General features: G+C 34.6%; 3 protein-coding genes across 3 annotated transcripts in view; all 3 read left to right on the top strand.

Annotated features, from left to right (window-relative positions):
• Positions 1 to 1,735: 1,735 nt before the first annotated feature.
• LOC123705505 (dynein regulatory complex protein 11-like) lies at positions 1,736 to 4,505 on the top strand (the record flags this gene model as incomplete). The annotated part of the gene is made up of 1 exon (XM_045654298.1): positions 1,736 to 4,505. A coding segment is annotated over exon 1 (2,691 nt), but the record flags the coding sequence as incomplete, so codon positions are not given.
• Positions 4,506 to 12,407: 7,902 nt separating this feature from the next.
• LOC123705506 (DNA-binding protein D-ETS-3) overlaps positions 12,408 to 19,415 on the top strand; it is a 36,659-nt gene continuing 29,651 nt past the window's right edge. The window contains exon 1 of the mRNA XM_045654300.1: positions 12,408 to 12,569. The gene's annotated coding sequence lies outside the window, so the exon portion shown is untranslated. The remainder of the gene's footprint in view (positions 12,570 to 19,415) is intronic.
• On the top strand, positions 15,926 to 16,796 carry LOC123705516. Its single transcript, XM_045654316.1, has 2 exons — positions 15,926 to 16,076; positions 16,312 to 16,796. Exons 1-2 carry the CDS (start codon positions 15,926 to 15,928, stop codon positions 16,794 to 16,796), a joined length of 636 nt encoding a protein of 211 aa, XP_045510272.1.

The raw sequence follows: 19,415 nt of genomic DNA on the forward strand, positions 1-19,415 counted from the left end.
GAAATATGGCACAGACTGGCTGAAAAAGAACATAGGCTACCATTTATTGCCAAATATGTAGGTACCACGGGCGAAGCCGGGGCGGACCGCTAGTAAATGATAATTTTAAATTTTATTCGTTACGTTATCCTTTTACATTATGACAATTATTAAAAAAATATTCAAGTAATTAACAAAACTGTAACCCTTTTCAATATAATTTATTGTTTAAGATAAGAAAATAATCATAAAGTAGATTTTATAACAAGCCGATCCCTTTAGCATCACCCCAAGCTTGTTTTATTGACCGAGACAGAGTTAACAAAATTAATGGCTTAAATTTCTACACCAGTAATGAATACATAGGAGGGACTAAATAAATCATTGTTACATTGCATTTGGGCGATGCTGTTTCAGTGACTGTGCCAAGTTACGAGCTAATAAACGCATTATAAATTGTTTATTTTATATATGTGCATAGCCTGGAAAATAACATACGTAAGTTTCAATTATATGATCGATATTGTAGTGTAATATGTGTTATTTATTGTAAATTAAATTATAAAGGAAATATTTGTTTTTCATTCTCTAGAGTTGCATTTCTTGGAGGTTTATAATCTAAAAAAAATTTCAATTACTGCTGACCACGTTATAAAGAATATAGTTTAATGGTAGCGTCGTAACAAAGATCACAACGCATTATTTTACATTTGGGGCTAAGGTCAAGTTAACCAGGTTTCAAGAAAATACATTTATAGATGCATTTCGTTCTCTCTATGTTAAATGTTATTGATAAGTAAATTTCCATTTTGCTTATACTGTATGTGAATAAACTTTCTCCCCGAACATCAAATAGATATCTTGCGGCTACTATACGCTATCGCTTATGAAGGGTTCTGCTACAAGTCGCTATCGCTCCTCCATTATTTGTATGCAGAAAAGCGACACGCGCACCGGATGCGAGCAGCGAACGCGTGCGTCGATGCTAATGTTCAATGGAACGTACGGAGGCGCACTTGAAACATTTTTATTGTAACCAGCACAGGGGCTGAACGATCATTGTTCAACCCCCTCGTTTTGTAAACTCATTTCGCTTCAGACTTTCGTTCTGAAGGCTTTGTAGGTTGCAATACGCAGGTTTCCATAGTTATCTATGGAGTGTATAGTCAGTTTTGAATGCGTTTTATATGCATTGATTCTATGTACAGAAATTTCCAAGAATACTTCTTCTTCTTCTTCTAAATACGTGCATGAATAATTAACGATACTCCAGTTTAAAGCAGATAATATGCATTATAATCGATCTCTTCAATTTATACAGTCATTATTAGTTAACCTAACTCTACATAATAGTCAGTCAGATAAAACAATATCTTTAGATAATTGTATATTATAGTATATTTCAAAATGAAGCATACAATTCAATAGTTTCTCTAATAGTTACTTAATTTTAAATTGAAAACTACGACCAAGCCACAGATTTTTAAACATTATGGACCAAGCTAAGACCGGTTTCGTAACATATTGTCAGATGCCAATATTGTACTAGTATATTGTAGAAGTATTAAATAAATCACTAAATTGTATTTAACTAGAATTTTAATCAAATGAAGTACTATCTCTCGCAGAGCCTTAGCGCAGAGCATACTATTTATTTGTATAATCTATTTTATCGATAGTTTTTGGTTTATTCTTTCTGTCAAGCAGCTGTCTTGTCATTTATTTCTATTTTCTGATAGATATGGTTTAGTACAAAAACCTACGATTTTGATAATAATATAGATAATATACAACAATTTGATAAAGATTTCCTTGATCGCATATAAACATTTAATATGTCTAACAAAGATTATTACCAACGATGGCTGAAAATGAAAGAGCAAATGCAAATTGCATTTTCCGAAGATGAACGCTTACAAGAGTTGGCAGCAGCTTTTGTTGGAATTAAACCTCAAGGTACAGCAGTTGAATTGGTTGCACGAGTATATTGCAAGTATTGCGATATATATAACAAATTATGTGATTGCTATGATCAAATGCATCAAGTACAAAGACGGCCATTTATCCGAAAAATCCTTGATGCTATTACGTGCCGTCTTTACGAACTGAAAGCGACACTGGAAGATGTTGAAGCTTTTGAATTTACTTACCCAGACAATGCACTTCAACAGCTACTCATGGTCCCTCAAGATATCGAAGTTTTATGTCCTTTCCATTACCCATTTGAAATAAGACAAGAAGAAATGCAATATATTATAGATCAAATTTTATCGGGAAACAGAATCGGTGATCCAACACCAACACCTTCCGAAATTGAACGCAAAGAACAAGAGAGACTAGAAGAAGAAGAAAGAATACGAGAAGAGAAAGAGGCGGAATTTAAAAGAAAAATGGCTATGGGTGAGGAAATATCTGAAGCAGCATCATCAATACAACTCTCTCCACAGGAAATAGAAGAGCAAAGGCTATTAGCGGAATATAATGAATGTGTTAATAATATTCAAAGAATGGAGAGATCGCGATGTATAACAAGGGAGAAGGTAAGAAAATACAATAAAGATGTTAATTTGTATTTAGAACTTGCAGGTACCAAAAAACCTCCAGCACGAGAAGCATTACAAATAAAAGCTGCAAAACTTATACAAAAACTATACCGACGGTTCATGGAAATAAAAAGAGAACATAAGCGTGACATAAAGCTTAAGGCGAAATTAGGGATGATTATTCCTTCTTGGACGCCTCCGTCAGCAAAAAATCAATTAGAAAAAGTTAAACAAGACAGAAGAAAATTTAGACAGATGTATTATACAAAATGGTTAGAAGAAAATTTAAAAGAAAATGCCCGTGTACTTAGATTGAGAGAAGGCGATATTATGGAAGATATATCCGATGAAATTCGACAATGGTTTCGTGAATGGTACAATGAGGTTCGACTTTTCGATGAATTTCCTTGGCCGGATGAAGGAGGATCTATTTTAATAGTTAAAGGCGAAACATTCACTATAGAAGAATACATTGAATGGAGAACAGAAGAAGATAAAAGACTTAAGGCAGAGGCTGGAGCCCCGAAAACAAAAGAACAAATTAAAGCAGAAAAATTGGCAGCTCGAGAAGAAAAAAGAAGGCTGGAAGCTGACGCTAAAATCAGAGAACTAAAACGTTTACTTGATTATAAAAAATCTCGTCTAAATCCAGATAATGACCCTGGTATTTATATCACAATAGGAAAAAGTTTAGAACCTCTACATGAAGCTTGGGAACTGTATCAGAATCAGTGGAAAGATATCGACACGCCTGATGCACCTATTCAAGTATTGAAGGGATTTATAAAAGAACTCGTTACGGAAAATGCGTATAAAGATGTTCAACTAAAATTGCGACCAATTGTGGATGATATGATGCGATTAGAACTAAATATGTTAAAAAACTCATTAAAGTTGGATTACAATGCCGCAGGAATTGCAAAACCACCACAAAGTAAAAAAAGAAAAAAGCCTAAAAAAGTTAAGCTACCAAAACCTGAGAAAATTCCTCCCGCTAGAATGTTCCAGATGTTGGTAGACGAAGGTATTGTCAGAAAGTATCCACGAATCACATTAGACGATTTCTGGGGAGACAGAAACTATGCAGCTGCTGACACGCGTGCTGTTCTGTGGACGCCAACATTTCCTCCTCATTGTATTGGAGATGTGAAAGAGCAAATAAGAATTCGGTGCCTTCTGGCAATGGGTTCATCCTGTCCCAATGCTACTAGATCACATCTTTTGATAGGACCCAAAAGTTCCGGAAAGAGAAGTTTAGTTTATGCGATCGCAACTGAAACGAATTCAATTTTGATTGATCTATCTCCCATGAACGTTTACGATAAATTCCCTGGTCCGAAAAATTTAAAGACAATGTTTCAGCTAATAAACAAAATAAGTAGGATAATGCAACCCACTGTAATATTGGTAGACAACGCTGACAAAATGTTCTATAAGAAAGTTCCTAAGGAAGAAAAAATGTTCGATGTAACCAGGCTCCAAAAAGACTTTTTCAAAGAAATTATAAAACCAATTTCATTGACTGAAGACAAGATATTAGTTTTAGGAACCGCTTCTGAACCTTGGTTAGCAAAAAATGCTCCCATGTATAAAATTTTTCCTTCAACAATATTAATCCCGAGAACTGATTATGGTAGTATATCCTACATTTTATCCAGGATGTTAATGAAATATCATGGAATGGATAGAGAGTTTGACGTGCATTGTGTAGCTCAAGCGTTGAGAGGATATGATATTGATAGCATAAAAAAGGGCGTTGACAACTTACTAAATGGTCGAAGAGTCGCACAGTTGTATTATAAGCCATTAGAGCCTATGGAAGTGGTCGCATCTGTTTTAGATGCTGATGGAGTTTTTACAGGTGAAGCAGACTTTGAAATGTATAAAGATTGGTATCACTCTTATTCTCCATGGGGAACAAAATATTACGATTATATGCAAATGTTGGAATCTCAACTAATTTACAAATTAAAAGCAGAAAAGAAGAAAAAGTAATGACATGTATATTTTTAATTTTTCGGACATTTATTTTTTATTTACTTTTTGATTTTTACAAATATATTATTTTACTCTTTATAATGTAATTTTTTTCTTAGCAGCAATCTTTACGTTACCTAAATCGTTCATAACTTACTTGAACTTATACGGTCACAATAAATGTAACAAAAATAATGTATATATAACTAGCGGTCCGCCCCGGCTTCGCCCGTGGTACATGTTTACGTTTTCTCTACATAAGAACCATCCTCGTACTTCAAGGAATATAATAAAAAAAGAATTAACGAAATCGGTTCAGCCGTTCTCAAGTTATGCGCTTACCAACACATTTTGGGATTCATTTTTATATTATAGATGTAAAAACTAATTAGAAATTGTGATATTTTAATGTCTTAAAAAATATTAAATGAAATGATTTGGCTGACGATATACCAATCAATTATATTTTATGTATAGATACGTTATATACTCACCAAATACCCAAATAAAATGCTCCACACGCAGCGTCAGGCACACACATACAAGCATTTGACACAATTTCATTTTACATTTTATTAAATTGACAGATGTTATAAGAGATATAGCTCTAAGGACCGATCTTACGCTATACGTCCAGGTAGTTCCCGGAGCCCGTACGAAGGTCATCACTCCACCTTTTAGGATATAATAATACCTAGTGGTGCGTAGTTAAAAAAAAAATTGGTTGTCTGTAAAGTCGGCTTACTGACGATAGTTGAACGTGACAACGTTCGATTGTGCTTCTTTGTCGCTCGTTCCGCGCTCTCGCTTGCACTTCAAGCATTACATGGAACGCCTCAGAGCGAGGTAACGCCGCATGAGTCATGTTTTTTCGTGCGTGAAGCCGGCTCTATCGAATTATAAGACGTAGTCACATCAAAAAATAAAAGTTAGCATGAAGACGACTTTTTCTTTATCGAAAACAGAAATAATATTTATTTACTTGCTTTTTACAGTAACTATTTACAGAAAAAAAATCTATACTAATATTATAAAGCTGATAATATTATATAGCTGATTTGTTTGTTTGAACGCGCTAAACTCGCGATCTACTGGTCCGATTTGAAAAATTCTTGCGGTGTTAGGTAACCCATTTATCGAGGAAGGCTATACGCTATGTATTATCATCTCGCCAAGACCAACAGGAGTGGTGCACTGCGGGTAAAACCATGGAGCACATTCAAATATTTTTCAATTATAAGTTTGATCAAATTAAGTCGATGATTCAGAGTTTGTGGTTGTTGTCTGGAATGTTCGGTCAACAAATGCCTTCAAAATTTGGTATTTCAATGATACCCACTGATTATTATTGCAGGTGACTGATACTCCTTTTTCGTTTAAATATTAATTGATAACGTTTTCACATTTAAAACAAACCAAAAATAGATTTTCTGAAGAGTAGCATAAGCCACCAACATCTTTCAGCGATATCAGTTTGTGAAACCACATTTTATTGCACGTGAACAACTCCGCAATACAGGTTTCACATTTGATAATTTGAGCCAACTTGCGGGCTATCCAGCCAGATATTATATAACCTACAATTTGATTAGTTACATCCGGGCACTGTTTATTGTTAAGTCTTTCAGACAGTATTGCAACATTATTTTCGGCAGCATAGTCACTCGTTGTAAAAACGGGGTTTAAATCCTCATCTTCATTCTCTACATCATCATCTGTTTGCCTTTCTGATGAGCGATTTAAACTTAACAGTGCTGACGAGCAGTTAAGAATCGGAAAGTGTTCTAACGGTATGCAGTTACCACTAAAACCACTCCGCATTTGTAAATGGCTAACTAGCTTCTTGTAAAGGCCTGTAAACTGCACCACATTAGGATTATTGTTATAACCTCCATGTCGGCGGACACAGCCGAAAAATATTTCGACATGGTCTTGGCTGAGACGATAGGTAGCTATATATTGTGAAGTATTACTTTTAACGAGTGTTGAGTACAAATGCTTAAGGCTTTCAATACATATCAGAAATCCTAGAAAGCCCGTTTTGCATTTGCACTCAACAATTGGTTTTTTAGTAACCTTAATAGTCGCCTTACGACTCTTTTTGTTTTATTATTATATATACGCAAGGTTAAAATGTAGTTCTTGACTACTTCTAAGAAAGTGATCAGCTCGGTGTAATTTTGTTTGCATATGGGTTTTTAAAACCGAACATTTCTTTGACGCGCGAGTTAAGAATATCAAATAACGTGTTGAAATTATTTATAAACTCAACCGTAGCTCCAGTAGTGTCTTTGAATTTGGAGGATGTAAGCAACTCGTCACATAGAAGTAAAGCACTAGCGACACTTTTGCTCAACAATTGAGTTGCAAGTTTTACTTTCATAATTTCATTCCGGAAATATATTTGTCGCTCGGATAGTTTATTTGCAAAATCGAGATCCTGATTCATCTGAAGCTTATTTAGATTAATTAAGAGCCACTTTATAAGCCTATCTTGATTGTGAAATATTAACCTCTTTGCTTCAAATGTATTGCGTACCAATTTTATCATATGGCAAGGATCCAAAAATACAGCAATCTTTATTACAAGACGGGTGTATAAATGTTGTTTTCAAGTTCATTGCATTATTTAAGTTACAACCCAGAAGATTAGCGGCAGCTATATATATATATAGCACAACCATCGAAAGTCAAGGCAACGACATCTACTCTTGAATCAAAACATTTGACCAAACATATCCTAAGCAATTCAGCCTTGGATTCACCTGTCAAACTATTATCAAAAAAATACCCCACAGGGATTTTCCAGCTCTCGTTAAGACAAACTAATACAAATACATAAACTTGTGTGAACACAACCAAAATCTACAAGTCCGTCTGTACGTTTGTCTGTCCATACGGTTTGGTATCTCAAGGCCTTTTGATCGGCCACGAGATTACATATTAATCTTTTTCCCAATAGTTGGCATTTATTTTTTAAAATCTCAAAGGATTGATTTGTAAATCCTTGGGAAATAGAACTGTTCTCGTACCATTTTCCAAGAACTCTCGGGTGTGGTAAGGCGGTATGAAATACGCGCCTTACGTACTTATAAGCTGCAGAGGAATAAAAGTTTAGTTTCAAAGCAAATTTCCTGAGTGATGGGGAATATTTTGTTCGGAAAGATTTTTTGGACTTTTTATTGTTATGAATTCTATTAAATAAGTAGACTTCAGACTTAAGGTTCAGCTCCAAAATTGTAGTTCTGATAAAAAACTTTTCTTCTTCAATATTTTTACAATAGTTTTCATGCTACTTATCTTTTTTTTAACCTTTTATTTTGTTGGTTAAGAATTTTGTTCCTTTTTTGTATCTTTTTCTTTTCTGAAGCGCAACAGCAGACTTTCTTGGACTATCGAAAATAGAGGTCATATCCGATATGTCTACGTCTTCGATTCAACTGGGAGAGTTACATTCGGGGGTTAATTTCTTATTATTCTAAAACAAGGGAAATAAATAATTTTAGTAAAATAATTAATTACATACCTACATATTATTAGGCGCTCCGGTAACCTAACAGCTATTATTAAGTCTAATATAACTTACCTACCTAACTTCATCATCAGCCCATATACGTTCCCACTGCTGGGATACGGGCCTCCTATGAGGGTACAGGCCATAATCCACCACGCTGGCCAAGTGCGGGTTGGCGGATGACACATGTCGTCGAACTTTTTAATTCTTCGACATGTCGGTTTCCTCACGATGTTTTCCTTCACCGTTCGAGCAGTGGTGATGTTACAACATGCGCAGATAAATTGAAAAATCAATTTATTTCCTGCGCGCTCGCCTGGTCTCGAACCACGGACTTATCGATTCGAAGTCCGAGGTCTCACCACTGAGCCACCTAACTTACCTAACTTACCCTAATCCAAACTAATAAAATAACCGTATCTACATCTACATAATCTTTGAACACAGTGTACGCTAGCTTTGTCACTCTAGTGATTGAAGCTATGATTTATCCCTTTCATCATTCCCATACACATGTCATTCATTAATAATTGCAAATTGTTATTTTTAACCGACTTCAAAAAAAGGAGGAGGATATCAATTCGGCCGGTATGTTTTTTTATGTATGTACACCGATTACTCCGAGGTTTCTGAACCGATTTACGTGATTCTTTTTTTGTTCGATGGTGTCGAATTGGTCCCATAAAAATCTTATTCGGATAGGCCCAGTAGTTTTTATTTTATGAGCATTTTTGTCTGTAATTGTAAATGTTGCAAGTGCAAGTTTGAAGTCGTTTGTTTTTAACGCAGTTATCACTTGTTGCTCTTAAATTGTACACACAAGACGGCATTATTGATAACTAGTGGTCCGCCCCGGCTTCGCTAGTGGTACATATTTCTCAATAAAAGGTAGCCTATGTCCTTTCTCGGGTATCAAAATATCTGCATACCAAATTTCATGCAAAATGGTTCAGTAGTTTAGGCGTGATTGAGTAACCGACAGACAGACAGAGTTACTTTCGCATTTATAATATTAGTACGTATCTGTCGGCACGTGCGTTTGCTGTGACTTTGGTGCGTTGGTGGAGTATCTACCTCTTGTTTCTACATCATATAATATCATTGATACCAATACGAATATTTAGGTACCAAATAATATTTTTATTTGCCTCCACTGTAGGGCAGCACATGTCACAAAATAAAATCTACCCCTCGCACGAAACGCGTAAGCTGCAATGACTTACAATAGTTTTAATTTATTACGAGAGGTGGCATTAAGCTCAAAGCTCACTACCCTATTGATGTTTTAAGATTTCGATAGAGGGCAGTTATATTAATTTTAAGGAATATGTAATATTTTACAATTTACAGTATATTTTAGAGGTATGGCATTTAAATATATTTTTTGGTAGATGGAAAATAAAATCCAATAAAACTATCAAAATATTACATAATAATTTGGTCTGGTGTAGTATCTTATATTATCTGTGCTTTGGCCGTCTATGGATCGTGTATAACTCGACTTGAAACACAGCCGCGTAAAATATTAATATTAAACTGATAAAAAAATAACAAAGAGCCATTTCATGTCTATATACTGAAAACGTTACAAAGACAGTTTTAATATCATTTTCACTGGATTAGCAGTATGGGGGTATAGAGGAGCCATTGTGTGTCCCCTCCCGGCCCTCCCGCCCCCCTCCCAGGTGGGGATCTGCCGGATACAGCGGCGGGGAGCGGAGACACAGAGATCCGGGCCGCCAGTCGAAGCTCACTATTGTTAGAACACCTATAACCCACATTTTGGAAATCACATATTATGTGCCGAAACCAAGTTAAACAAATATATGCAACATCGACTGCCAGTTCTCTTTGCTTTTTGAAGGCTTTTTTGTTCTAAATAATTAACTTAATTAATATGCGTTTTTCTATTTTAAATAATATGTATTGTAGTAGCTCAACAATCATAATCACTTTAAAGCGTCGGCCAGGAGCGAAATCTATACTAATATTATAAAGCTGAAAAGTTTGTTTGTTTGTTTGTTTGAACGCGCTAATCTCGAGAACTACTGGTCCGATTTGAAAAATTCTTTCGGTGTTAGAAAGCCCATTTATCGAGGAAGGTTATATCATCACGCTACGACCAACAGGAGTGGAGCCACGGGGGTGATACCGCGCGGAGCAGCTAGTCTTGAAATAAAACAAAATCGTCGAAGAGAAAGGGATACGATTTATTTATTATAAGTTTAAAACAAGTGAATGTAATTAAAAATAAACAGATATAATAATACATAAAGGTAAATGAAGATTGTGTGAGGACATACATACTTGTAGTAATAGCCCCTTGTTCTTTCGAGATAGGTATGTAAAACGTGTGTGTAAGAGACAACACAAACATACCACGCCATATAATTTAAATGTCTACGAACTTAAGCTAAATCAATTAAAACTTTATCTGAATTTATGAAAGCGCACCGCAGTAAACGTATTTTCATAAAGCCTCGTCCTTTTGTTGTTGCCGCCAGAATTTTCTATTTGTTGAATAATTTCACGTACCTATTTATTTTGAATTTCCGCACTTTTAATAACAGTATTAAACAGTGTTCATTATTTAAAATGCCCTTACTGAGATAAATCTAAATGCAAAAAGAAAATTGAACATTTCAGTATAGGTTTTACTCAATCAACGTGTACTTTACACGGTTGGTTGTGTTTAAATATCGCTTATTTTGATAGATATCATAGAGAATATTTATTAAAATCATAGCGGAAGTATAAACTATGCATGTAATCTGTTGGAGACTGGAGAGAGGTAGAAAGCCAATCGTAAAATCAGTGCTACCTACTAATAACCGTAAATAGGATGACGGTGATGCCTAATTCGCCCCTCCCTTGACTGCCACCCCGTGTTCGGCTCTCTAAGCTTATTTCCGGTGCGCCGCCTGTTTGTATTAATTTTAAATTAAACACAGATAAGCCGAGTCGTCTGCACGTTGGCAGGAATATGAATTTGAGATTGGTTATTCATTTTGATCTGTTTCTGTCTGACGTCACGTAGTCAGCGCAGCGTTTGTGAAACGTCAGGAAGGACTATTATGTCGCGGGCATTGTGTTCTTGTTAAAGTATTGATTGAAACTAGTTGCAATCTTTTGTGCACGATTTACCATATATGCGAGTACAATAGATGTTCGTTATTAGTTTTAGTAAAGAGCGATACTGTCAAACAAATAACTTAAAATTAATTTATATACAAAAAAAAAACGCATACTCCGATGCTCTTATTAAATCGAAAAAATGTTTAGCTTTAAATTTTTATATAATGGCCTTTCTAAATATTGCCTAGCCTCAGGTATTAAATACAATAAGATTTTACTGTTTTAAAACAACTATACTACAGAAGTTATTCTTTTTTTTTCATAAAACAATACGACAAGCAAAAATGTCACGGCTTCCTAGACAAGATTAGGCATGTGAAAATACAATATAATAATCATATTTCTAATCTCGATCGGGTTTAAAAACATATTGTGCATGGGCAAGGGAATAGCGATACGCTAAAACTTATGGGATTACCTATAAGATAGTACCTAGTGTTCATTGTTCACCCCGTGGTCGCAATTGGGCCTGAGACCAAATATAATTAAAAAGAACGAGACTTAATAAATGCGTGCATTTTTTAATAATATTAACCTTCTGCCTTCCTCCGTTACATAAACTATAAGTGTGCCAAATTTCATTAGTAAATATACGTAGAAACCAGAGATGCACAACCGCAATCTAAATTTAATTTAATTTAGATAACATTTACGTACCAGCTATATCAACATAATGCCAAAGTACTGACCTTTTATAGATAGCGCATTGAAGATTAAACAACATCTTCTATAAACTCTACATTGCATATTGTGTCATATCTGGCACAATGAAATTATTTACGTCTAGCGTTCGTTTAAAGACTCCTAGCGACTTCTGTCAACTGGCGGATGAGTATCTTTACACACCTACCTAGCAACGGTTTAGTAAAGACAAGTGTCACTAGATGGTGTTTGCTATTGATTGATAATGGAAATTATGTAGAATTTGAGAAATCGGCGCGAACTCGTTATTTACATAAATAGAAAATTATAAAAAAAATTTGAACATTCCTAAGTGGAAAAAAATATATTTAGATTAGAAATATAATATATTTAATGAAGGTAAGGAATTTTTTGAAATATTATTGTTTAATATACTAAAATATTGGTTTATTTAAATGTTCCAGAAATGGTACACCATGCATTAGTTCATATCTAACATTTTGTTTTGATTGGATTTTGTTACAGATTATGGCGTTATTTTGTACAGTAAATTTGAATGAAGAACCAACAGATACCCAAGCCAGTATTTCAAAGCTAAGCCGGTCGACACACTAAAGTAGAAGTTTTTTCACAGTCTCAGTTATAAGTAATCATATTTCAATAATGAGACTTCCAACCAAAGAAGAAAAAGAAATTTAATATTGAAAAAGAAGTTCGCTGTAAAGGTTGCGAAGATTCAGCCCAACCATCATTCTTTTTTGGAAATAAAGATTTGAAAGGTACTAAAACGAACTAAAACATAAATTAGCACAGTAATGTGGTAAGATAACAAACTCTTAGTTTTATCAAAAAAAATTGTTGAAAAAAAAAACAATTGAAGTAGATTGTCCTAAAATTGTAAAATCCTACATATGGATGGAGTAGATTGTTTCTTGGGAATTAGTTATATAATATATTAATTTGTTGGCAAGTCTAAAATAAAAATGGGTACTAAAATAGTATCTACGTTTATTTTACAATTTTCTCGAAATCTTCACCATCAATTACTGAACAAAAGGGTAAAAGAATGAACACCGACTGAATTAAAAAAAAATAAACTGGAGATTTCTAAAAGTATTTAAATGTGTGGTCCATCGTTACAAAAAAATATAATCAGGTAGTCTTCTGTAACAGATGAAGTGATTGGGAAGATAAAAAAACAAATGCAGCAATCCTTACCCCCGATATGTATGGCTGTGACAGTTATGATCACTTTCACATCTGGAAGGAGAATTGTATCACCAATGCTAATTTGTTGGATATAGGGTTAAGTCCTGCTTAAACAATATCCTGCTTATCGTTTTTATGTTTTTACTTAATACTTTCTGTTACACTTACACGTAGAATTTAAAATGTTATATTTTTTATTTAGTAACTTAATGCGTGAGTATTAGGTAGGCATATTTTGTAACTCATTTTTACTTTGTTACAACAAGGCAGTGCATTCCAGGGGGTACCTACATTTATTTTATTGTTTATTCACAATTACATACGTGAAATTTTAGATAGTAATAGATAGGTACATACATGATTGTTAAGTTTTTATGCATAACGGCTCATATAATGTGTAGGAAATTTTGAAAGTCTAGTTTGGATTAGCGTACATCATATCGATTCAACGTGAGCGGAATGGCAACTTACTATAGTTGGGCCATTTTAATAGGCAACATTTGACACTTCACAAAAATTCAACAACATAACATTGTAAAAGCGAGCACAAAACAACGTACTTTTGTTTTTGTTAGAACTGCACAATTGGTTAACTTTTTTTAATAATGATTTTATATTTATTGTCATAATGATCGATATGAGTAATTTTACTATTTGCTTTTACTAATAAACCATTTTCAACACAATAAACAATTTCAGACCTAAAGAATTGAACGTCATTACAATTTTGCGTCAGTAAACATTTTTTATTTTTAAATACTAAGGAGGTTACTAAAAAATCGAAAGCTGATAAATAAAATCGAATACATTGATATGTTGTGAAGAAATCCATACTAATATTATAAATGCGAAAGTAACTCTGTCTGTCTGTCTGTTACTCAATCACGCCTTAACTACTGAACCAATTTGCATGAAATTTGGTATAGAGATATTTCGATACCCGAGAAAGGACATGGGCTACTTTTTACCCCGGGACATAGGATAGGTTTTATCGCGGATATCCCACGGGAACGGGAACTATGCGGGTTTTTCTTTGACTGCGCGGGCGAAGCCGCGGGTGGAAAGCTAGTATCACCATAAATTAATAAGCCGTTGTTGTGATTATACCAAAAAAATATTTTAATTATGTTGTAAAGTTTCAGGAATCTCTCTTCTTCGTTATAACAAGGAGTTTTTAGGAAATTTTACTGGGATAATTTTGGAATTAACACCAGTGGAACATTCTTGAACCATCTTAGATTTGCTGACGACATAATACTAATGTCAGATAACCCTTTAGAACTTACTGCAAACCATGCTTCTATAAATAAAAGAAAAAGATGACTGTGGAAGAGGATGATGAAGAGGGACTGTCAATTAAGGGCCCTTAGTAGGTGAAAACGGAAAATTGGACTGTTTTCTATGAGCTATAATTGAAAATATTGAGGTTTTTTCGCACTGAAATTTCTAATATGTATTACAGAACGTATGTGTGATGGGATGACTGTTTCCAAAACACGATTGGAAAAATTTTGCTCGATAAAAAAAAATCCTGAAGTTACCTCTAAAATATCATATAAATGCTCATTACAACCGTATTTTACGATAATAATTCGTATTAAATCACAAGTACATAGGCATTTACCTTCTCGATTTCGTGACTGTTTTAGATTTAGAAAATACTAAATATTTTCATTCACTTTTTGATAAAAATGTGAATGGCGCTTACGATTTTTAGTTTCGAGCACGTTGATTCCATACTAAATGCGGACCCCCTCACCGCTTACCTCAGGCCCGAATAGCTGAATTTTCGCTGACCGCCTAACCCCCCTTAACCATGGAAAGACTAAAATTTTAGCAAATACAGTACGTATGGTACGTACAAGGTAATCGAATATGTTCCCTCACTGTTTACATAGGCCAACTCATAGCTTTCAACAACCAAATGCAGCAGGCAATTGAGAGATATGACGCTTATTCAAGGAAGAGATTCTGGTTGCTGTAAGAAATATTCAAAAACAAACAGATCAAGAAAATTATACAACACTTGCATATTACCTATATTTACCTACGGATGTCAGACTTGGACAAATACACAAAATCAAGACAAAAAATTGATAAAATGCCATTAGGTGATGTAGGGGGACCTTACTTGGTTACACGAAAAAAGAAAGAAATACAACAAACAACAAAAAATTAAGATGTTGTGAGAAAAACACAGGCTTTTAAATGAAGGTGGGTAGGGCACATTCTTAAGGGAAAAGGAATCGACGTACAAGGGTCTTCACCGAGTTGGCTGCCTAGAGCCGAAGTGACCAGGAAAACAGGTAGACAAAGAAAAATATGGTCAGAAGAAATAAGGAGAGTAGCAGGCCCACTCTGGTAACGGAAGGCGACAAAACGTATCACAAGGACTCGCCAACACCCACATAGAAACTTTAGCTTTTTAATTTTGCTATTTTTTATATTTGGTATTTATAATTTATTGTGATTCTAACTCACTATAAAAATACAATACAGAACTAAATAGAAAAATCATTTGCAATATCAGTGCCTGACGATGACACCATGTCATGTCGCCATTACATGCTGCGTCATCTGTTGTCGTTGTGCGAAGTAACTGTGTATTTTGTGTGCTCTCTGTTATTTTCTTTTGACCCGGCTTTTTTATTGGACTGATCTTACTGACTACGTTTACCTGGCTATAAATTGGACTCCGATTACTCAACGATTAGTAAGTAATAATAACATTACAGCCTTACCATGTCGAAACGGGGGAGAACGCTAAACAGTCAATCTCGCGAACTAGTGGTGAAACTGTACAATTATTTTGAGCGTGAATCTGTTAACGATGGGCCTCTTTTGCCATTAATACAACCGAGACAACGCGTTGCCGAAGCATTGGGAATAGGGAAGGCAACAGTATCTCAAATTTTGAAAGAGAAATATGGACCATCAAGCTCAGAGGATAATACTTTTAGATACACCAAAAAACAGAAAGAGGGTCAAGAAAATTGTTGGTGTTGATAATTTTGATGCCGCTGCGATTCGCAACCATATTTATGGGTACTACTCGAGAAGAGAATATCCTACACGGGGTAAGCTATTGAATTCGTTAAAAGACGCAGGCTTATTTTTTGGCGGTAAATCGTCTTTATCAAAGATTTTAAATTCGATTGGCTTTAGATTTAAAAAATCTGACAAGCGGAAAATCCTTCTGGAACGCTCCGATATAATTTTGAAGAGAGTAACATTCTTACGACGAGTAAATAAAATTACAGATTGGGAATTACGAATTTGGGAAGGACGAGTAAATAAAACCACCAACTCAAGCCAGTAAAAAACAAGAAATTGTCTCGTGGCTGGCGAGAAATGGTGTGGAAGCAGGTCCAAATTTGCTAAAAGTTGAGTTATTAGAACTCGTTAAATTAACCAAGTCATCCAAGATTCGCTACGTGATCGATGAACTAGCCCTGGAACATGGACACGAAGTAATTCGATTGCCCCCCTACCATTGTCAGTACAACGCCATCGAGCTTATTTGGGCACAAATAAAGGGTCATGCAGCGCGGAACAATACTGAATCGCCCTTTAGCACTGCTAAAATGATGACACTGCTAGAAACTGCGTGTGCAGAAATCACTAAAGAAGACTGGAAAAAAGTCGTAGAGAAAACAAAGAAAATAATTTTACACGACTTTGAAAGAGATGTGAGAATAGACAATGTTATCGAAAACGAATTAATAATATCACTTCGTGCTAACAGCAGTGATGAAGATGACGATACCAATAACAGTTCTGGTAGTTCAACTGAATAAATAAAATTTGTTGTTAAATTGTACATCCTTGACTTATTTTCCTTAAATTTACGAAAGAAAAATAATAATGGTACAGCGATTCGCCTGATGATTTTAACGATTCACATATGTTTCAAGTCAGAATCGATTCATTCATTTTAATCGATGTTTTTAAGCAGGTTACCGCACTAAGATGATAAAACTGACAAACGTCAAATGTTGCCTATTAAAATGGCTCGACTTTAATGTGTGATTGAAGCGTCATTAAATACGTCGTCCGCAATTTGTTACAAAAAATAAGTTTTTTCTTAAACGTTTAAATCGCTTATTCCTATGGTTTTTTCCCGCTTCAGCGACCGCAACTTCAAAGCCGTGTCCTAAGCGTCTAGGGCGGCAACGTACCGGAAGTTAGCGGCGCGGCAACCGCGCGACAGCATCGATCATGACCGCACACACACCCACACACACAAAAGTACATTGTACACGAGATGCACACGAACACGAATCTTCGCAGCGCCTTGCCCTGTACTTTAAATTGCGTTTTAGTTTTGTTTATTGTGATTTGTGAACAGATTGAAAAGGTGGAAATCATTTCATTATAGATTTTGCGCCTGACTGGAGTGCGCGTTTACCAGTGATAACAATTTCCTAACTAAATCTGAATAAAACGAAAAATTTATAAAATAATGTCTTCATTTTCTAATGACACTTTGTTCACGTTGTTAGGTATGTGAATTTTGCTTCTTTTTCATACATTTTTCCATTGTTTAAGTATAAAGTAGATGACGACTGAAATCACGAAAGTAATCAGATTACATAAAAATTGGTAGTAGGTAGTTTTGTTTAGGCCGTGCAAATGCATGCATTATGAAAAATCTGTGAAAATCACTTCTCTTTCGTAGATTTCACGCTTTTATCAGCTTCACTGGTATGTTTGTATGCAACCTACATGTTCGTATGTAACCTTTGGTCTCATATTTGACCCACTTTAAATGGACGGATTGAATTCAAACTGCTCACTTATGAAGAATCATTGTGAACACAATCCTTTCATGAGTTTAAGCGTGTTTTTTTTTAACTTACATACTTATATATACATATATTACATACTATTACGGTGCATTTAGATCAAACGAGTGAATGCTCATTCTAACCCCACTATGTCAAATGAATGAATTTGAGTTTTCGTTCGAAAATATCCCGAAAGAATGCACTTGCTCAAGCTCTATGTTCGTTTGATGTAAATGCACCGTTAGATGTAATAATTAACTGCAAAGCTTCGATGAAATATTTTTATTTATATCTCTCACAAATTGTTAGATATATAAATATTTATCTCCATATTCATGATTGTAATAGTATTCAATATTATATTATTTTAAAAATTTCCCGTTAGGAACCCCTGATAGCACTAGATTATTTTTATATATCTTTTGATAAATACAAATTTGCAAAAGGACAAGTACATTTTTTGTCTCAAAATCAAAATATGTAAAGGGTGAAATAGTTAATGCTAATATTAAATGATTTTCTAATTTCTAAAAATGGCGGGCTTATCTTACGGTCACATGAAAACAGATCGTTCGGCGCTTGGTCAGCTAAGTGGCTATAAGGTTATAGGTAGTACATGTATTATGTATTTTTCTCTTTCCCCTTTGAATTGATTGGAGCAGTTGACGTTCGACTTTGCTAATAACCAAATTATGTGCGCGACGGGCCGTGAACACTGTAGGTAACTACGTTCCTGTAAATATCCGTTTTATTTATTTTAAAATATTTTAGTTTCTCCAATAATTGTCATGATATTAAATTAACTTACTTGTTACTTTTATTGACTGTTGTATATTAGGTATGTTAAAATATAAAATAAATTCTAAGTATGTAAGGCAATGATGTAAGAAGGTAGAGCCGCATTTTTAACGAAAATTAGAGGTGTGTATAACTGTATATATATGTGTAGTTAAAAGAATTTGTCTAGTAGGTTCTACAAGGCAGATAAACCCACATTATTAAGGTACATTAATTTATTTTGATTTCTCTTCTGAGATACATCGAACAATACTCGCAAGTAAACTTTAGACCACAATGCTTTATGCTCGCCAAGTACTTGTTGGTACTGTCACAGTAGAGTCGACTGGTATATATCGCATGTCTTCGCATGTAGTCAAACGTTTTTATTTTACAATATGTCAGTTTAATGACAATCTCATTTAGCCTCAATCTCATAGCCTGTGATCCTACTGCATAATTCTGTGTAGGTATTTATTTATTACTAGTGGTCTGCCCCGGCTTCGCCCGTGGTACATATTTCGCAATAAAAGGTAGCCTATGTCCTTTCTTGGGTATCTTCCAGGCAACCACGGTAAAAGGTAAACAGGCAAAAACTATTGGCGGGACTAGAACAGAAAAAAGAATAATTAACATCAAGAAAACAAAAAAAATGGATATGTGTGTGTATATGTGGATTTGATGAAATTAATTTTAAATGGAAGTATGCAATCGATTAGCTGTGTGTTGTCTGTAAAAATTTACCGCAAGTTGGTATCTGCATTTTACAAACAGTTTGCATATATAAATTGTAGCTATATTTTACGTATTTTTAACGGAAATTGTAAATAATAGAAAAAAAGGGTTGCCAAC

The sequence above is a fragment of the Colias croceus genome, chromosome Z (genome assembly GCF_905220415.1).
Source record: "Colias croceus chromosome Z, ilColCroc2.1".
NCBI classification, from domain to species: Eukaryota; Metazoa; Arthropoda; class Insecta; order Lepidoptera; family Pieridae; genus Colias; species Colias croceus.

Excerpts from the sequence above, each read along its gene's own strand:
- LOC123705516 (XM_045654316.1), top strand. The coding sequence starts at position 15,926 with ATGGACCATCAAGCTCAGAGGATAATACTTTTAGATACACCAAAAAAC. Across the intron at positions 16,077-16,311 it reads AAGAGAATATCCTACACGGG|CCAGTAAAAAACAAGAAATT; the intron begins GTAAGCTATTGA and ends CACCAACTCAAG.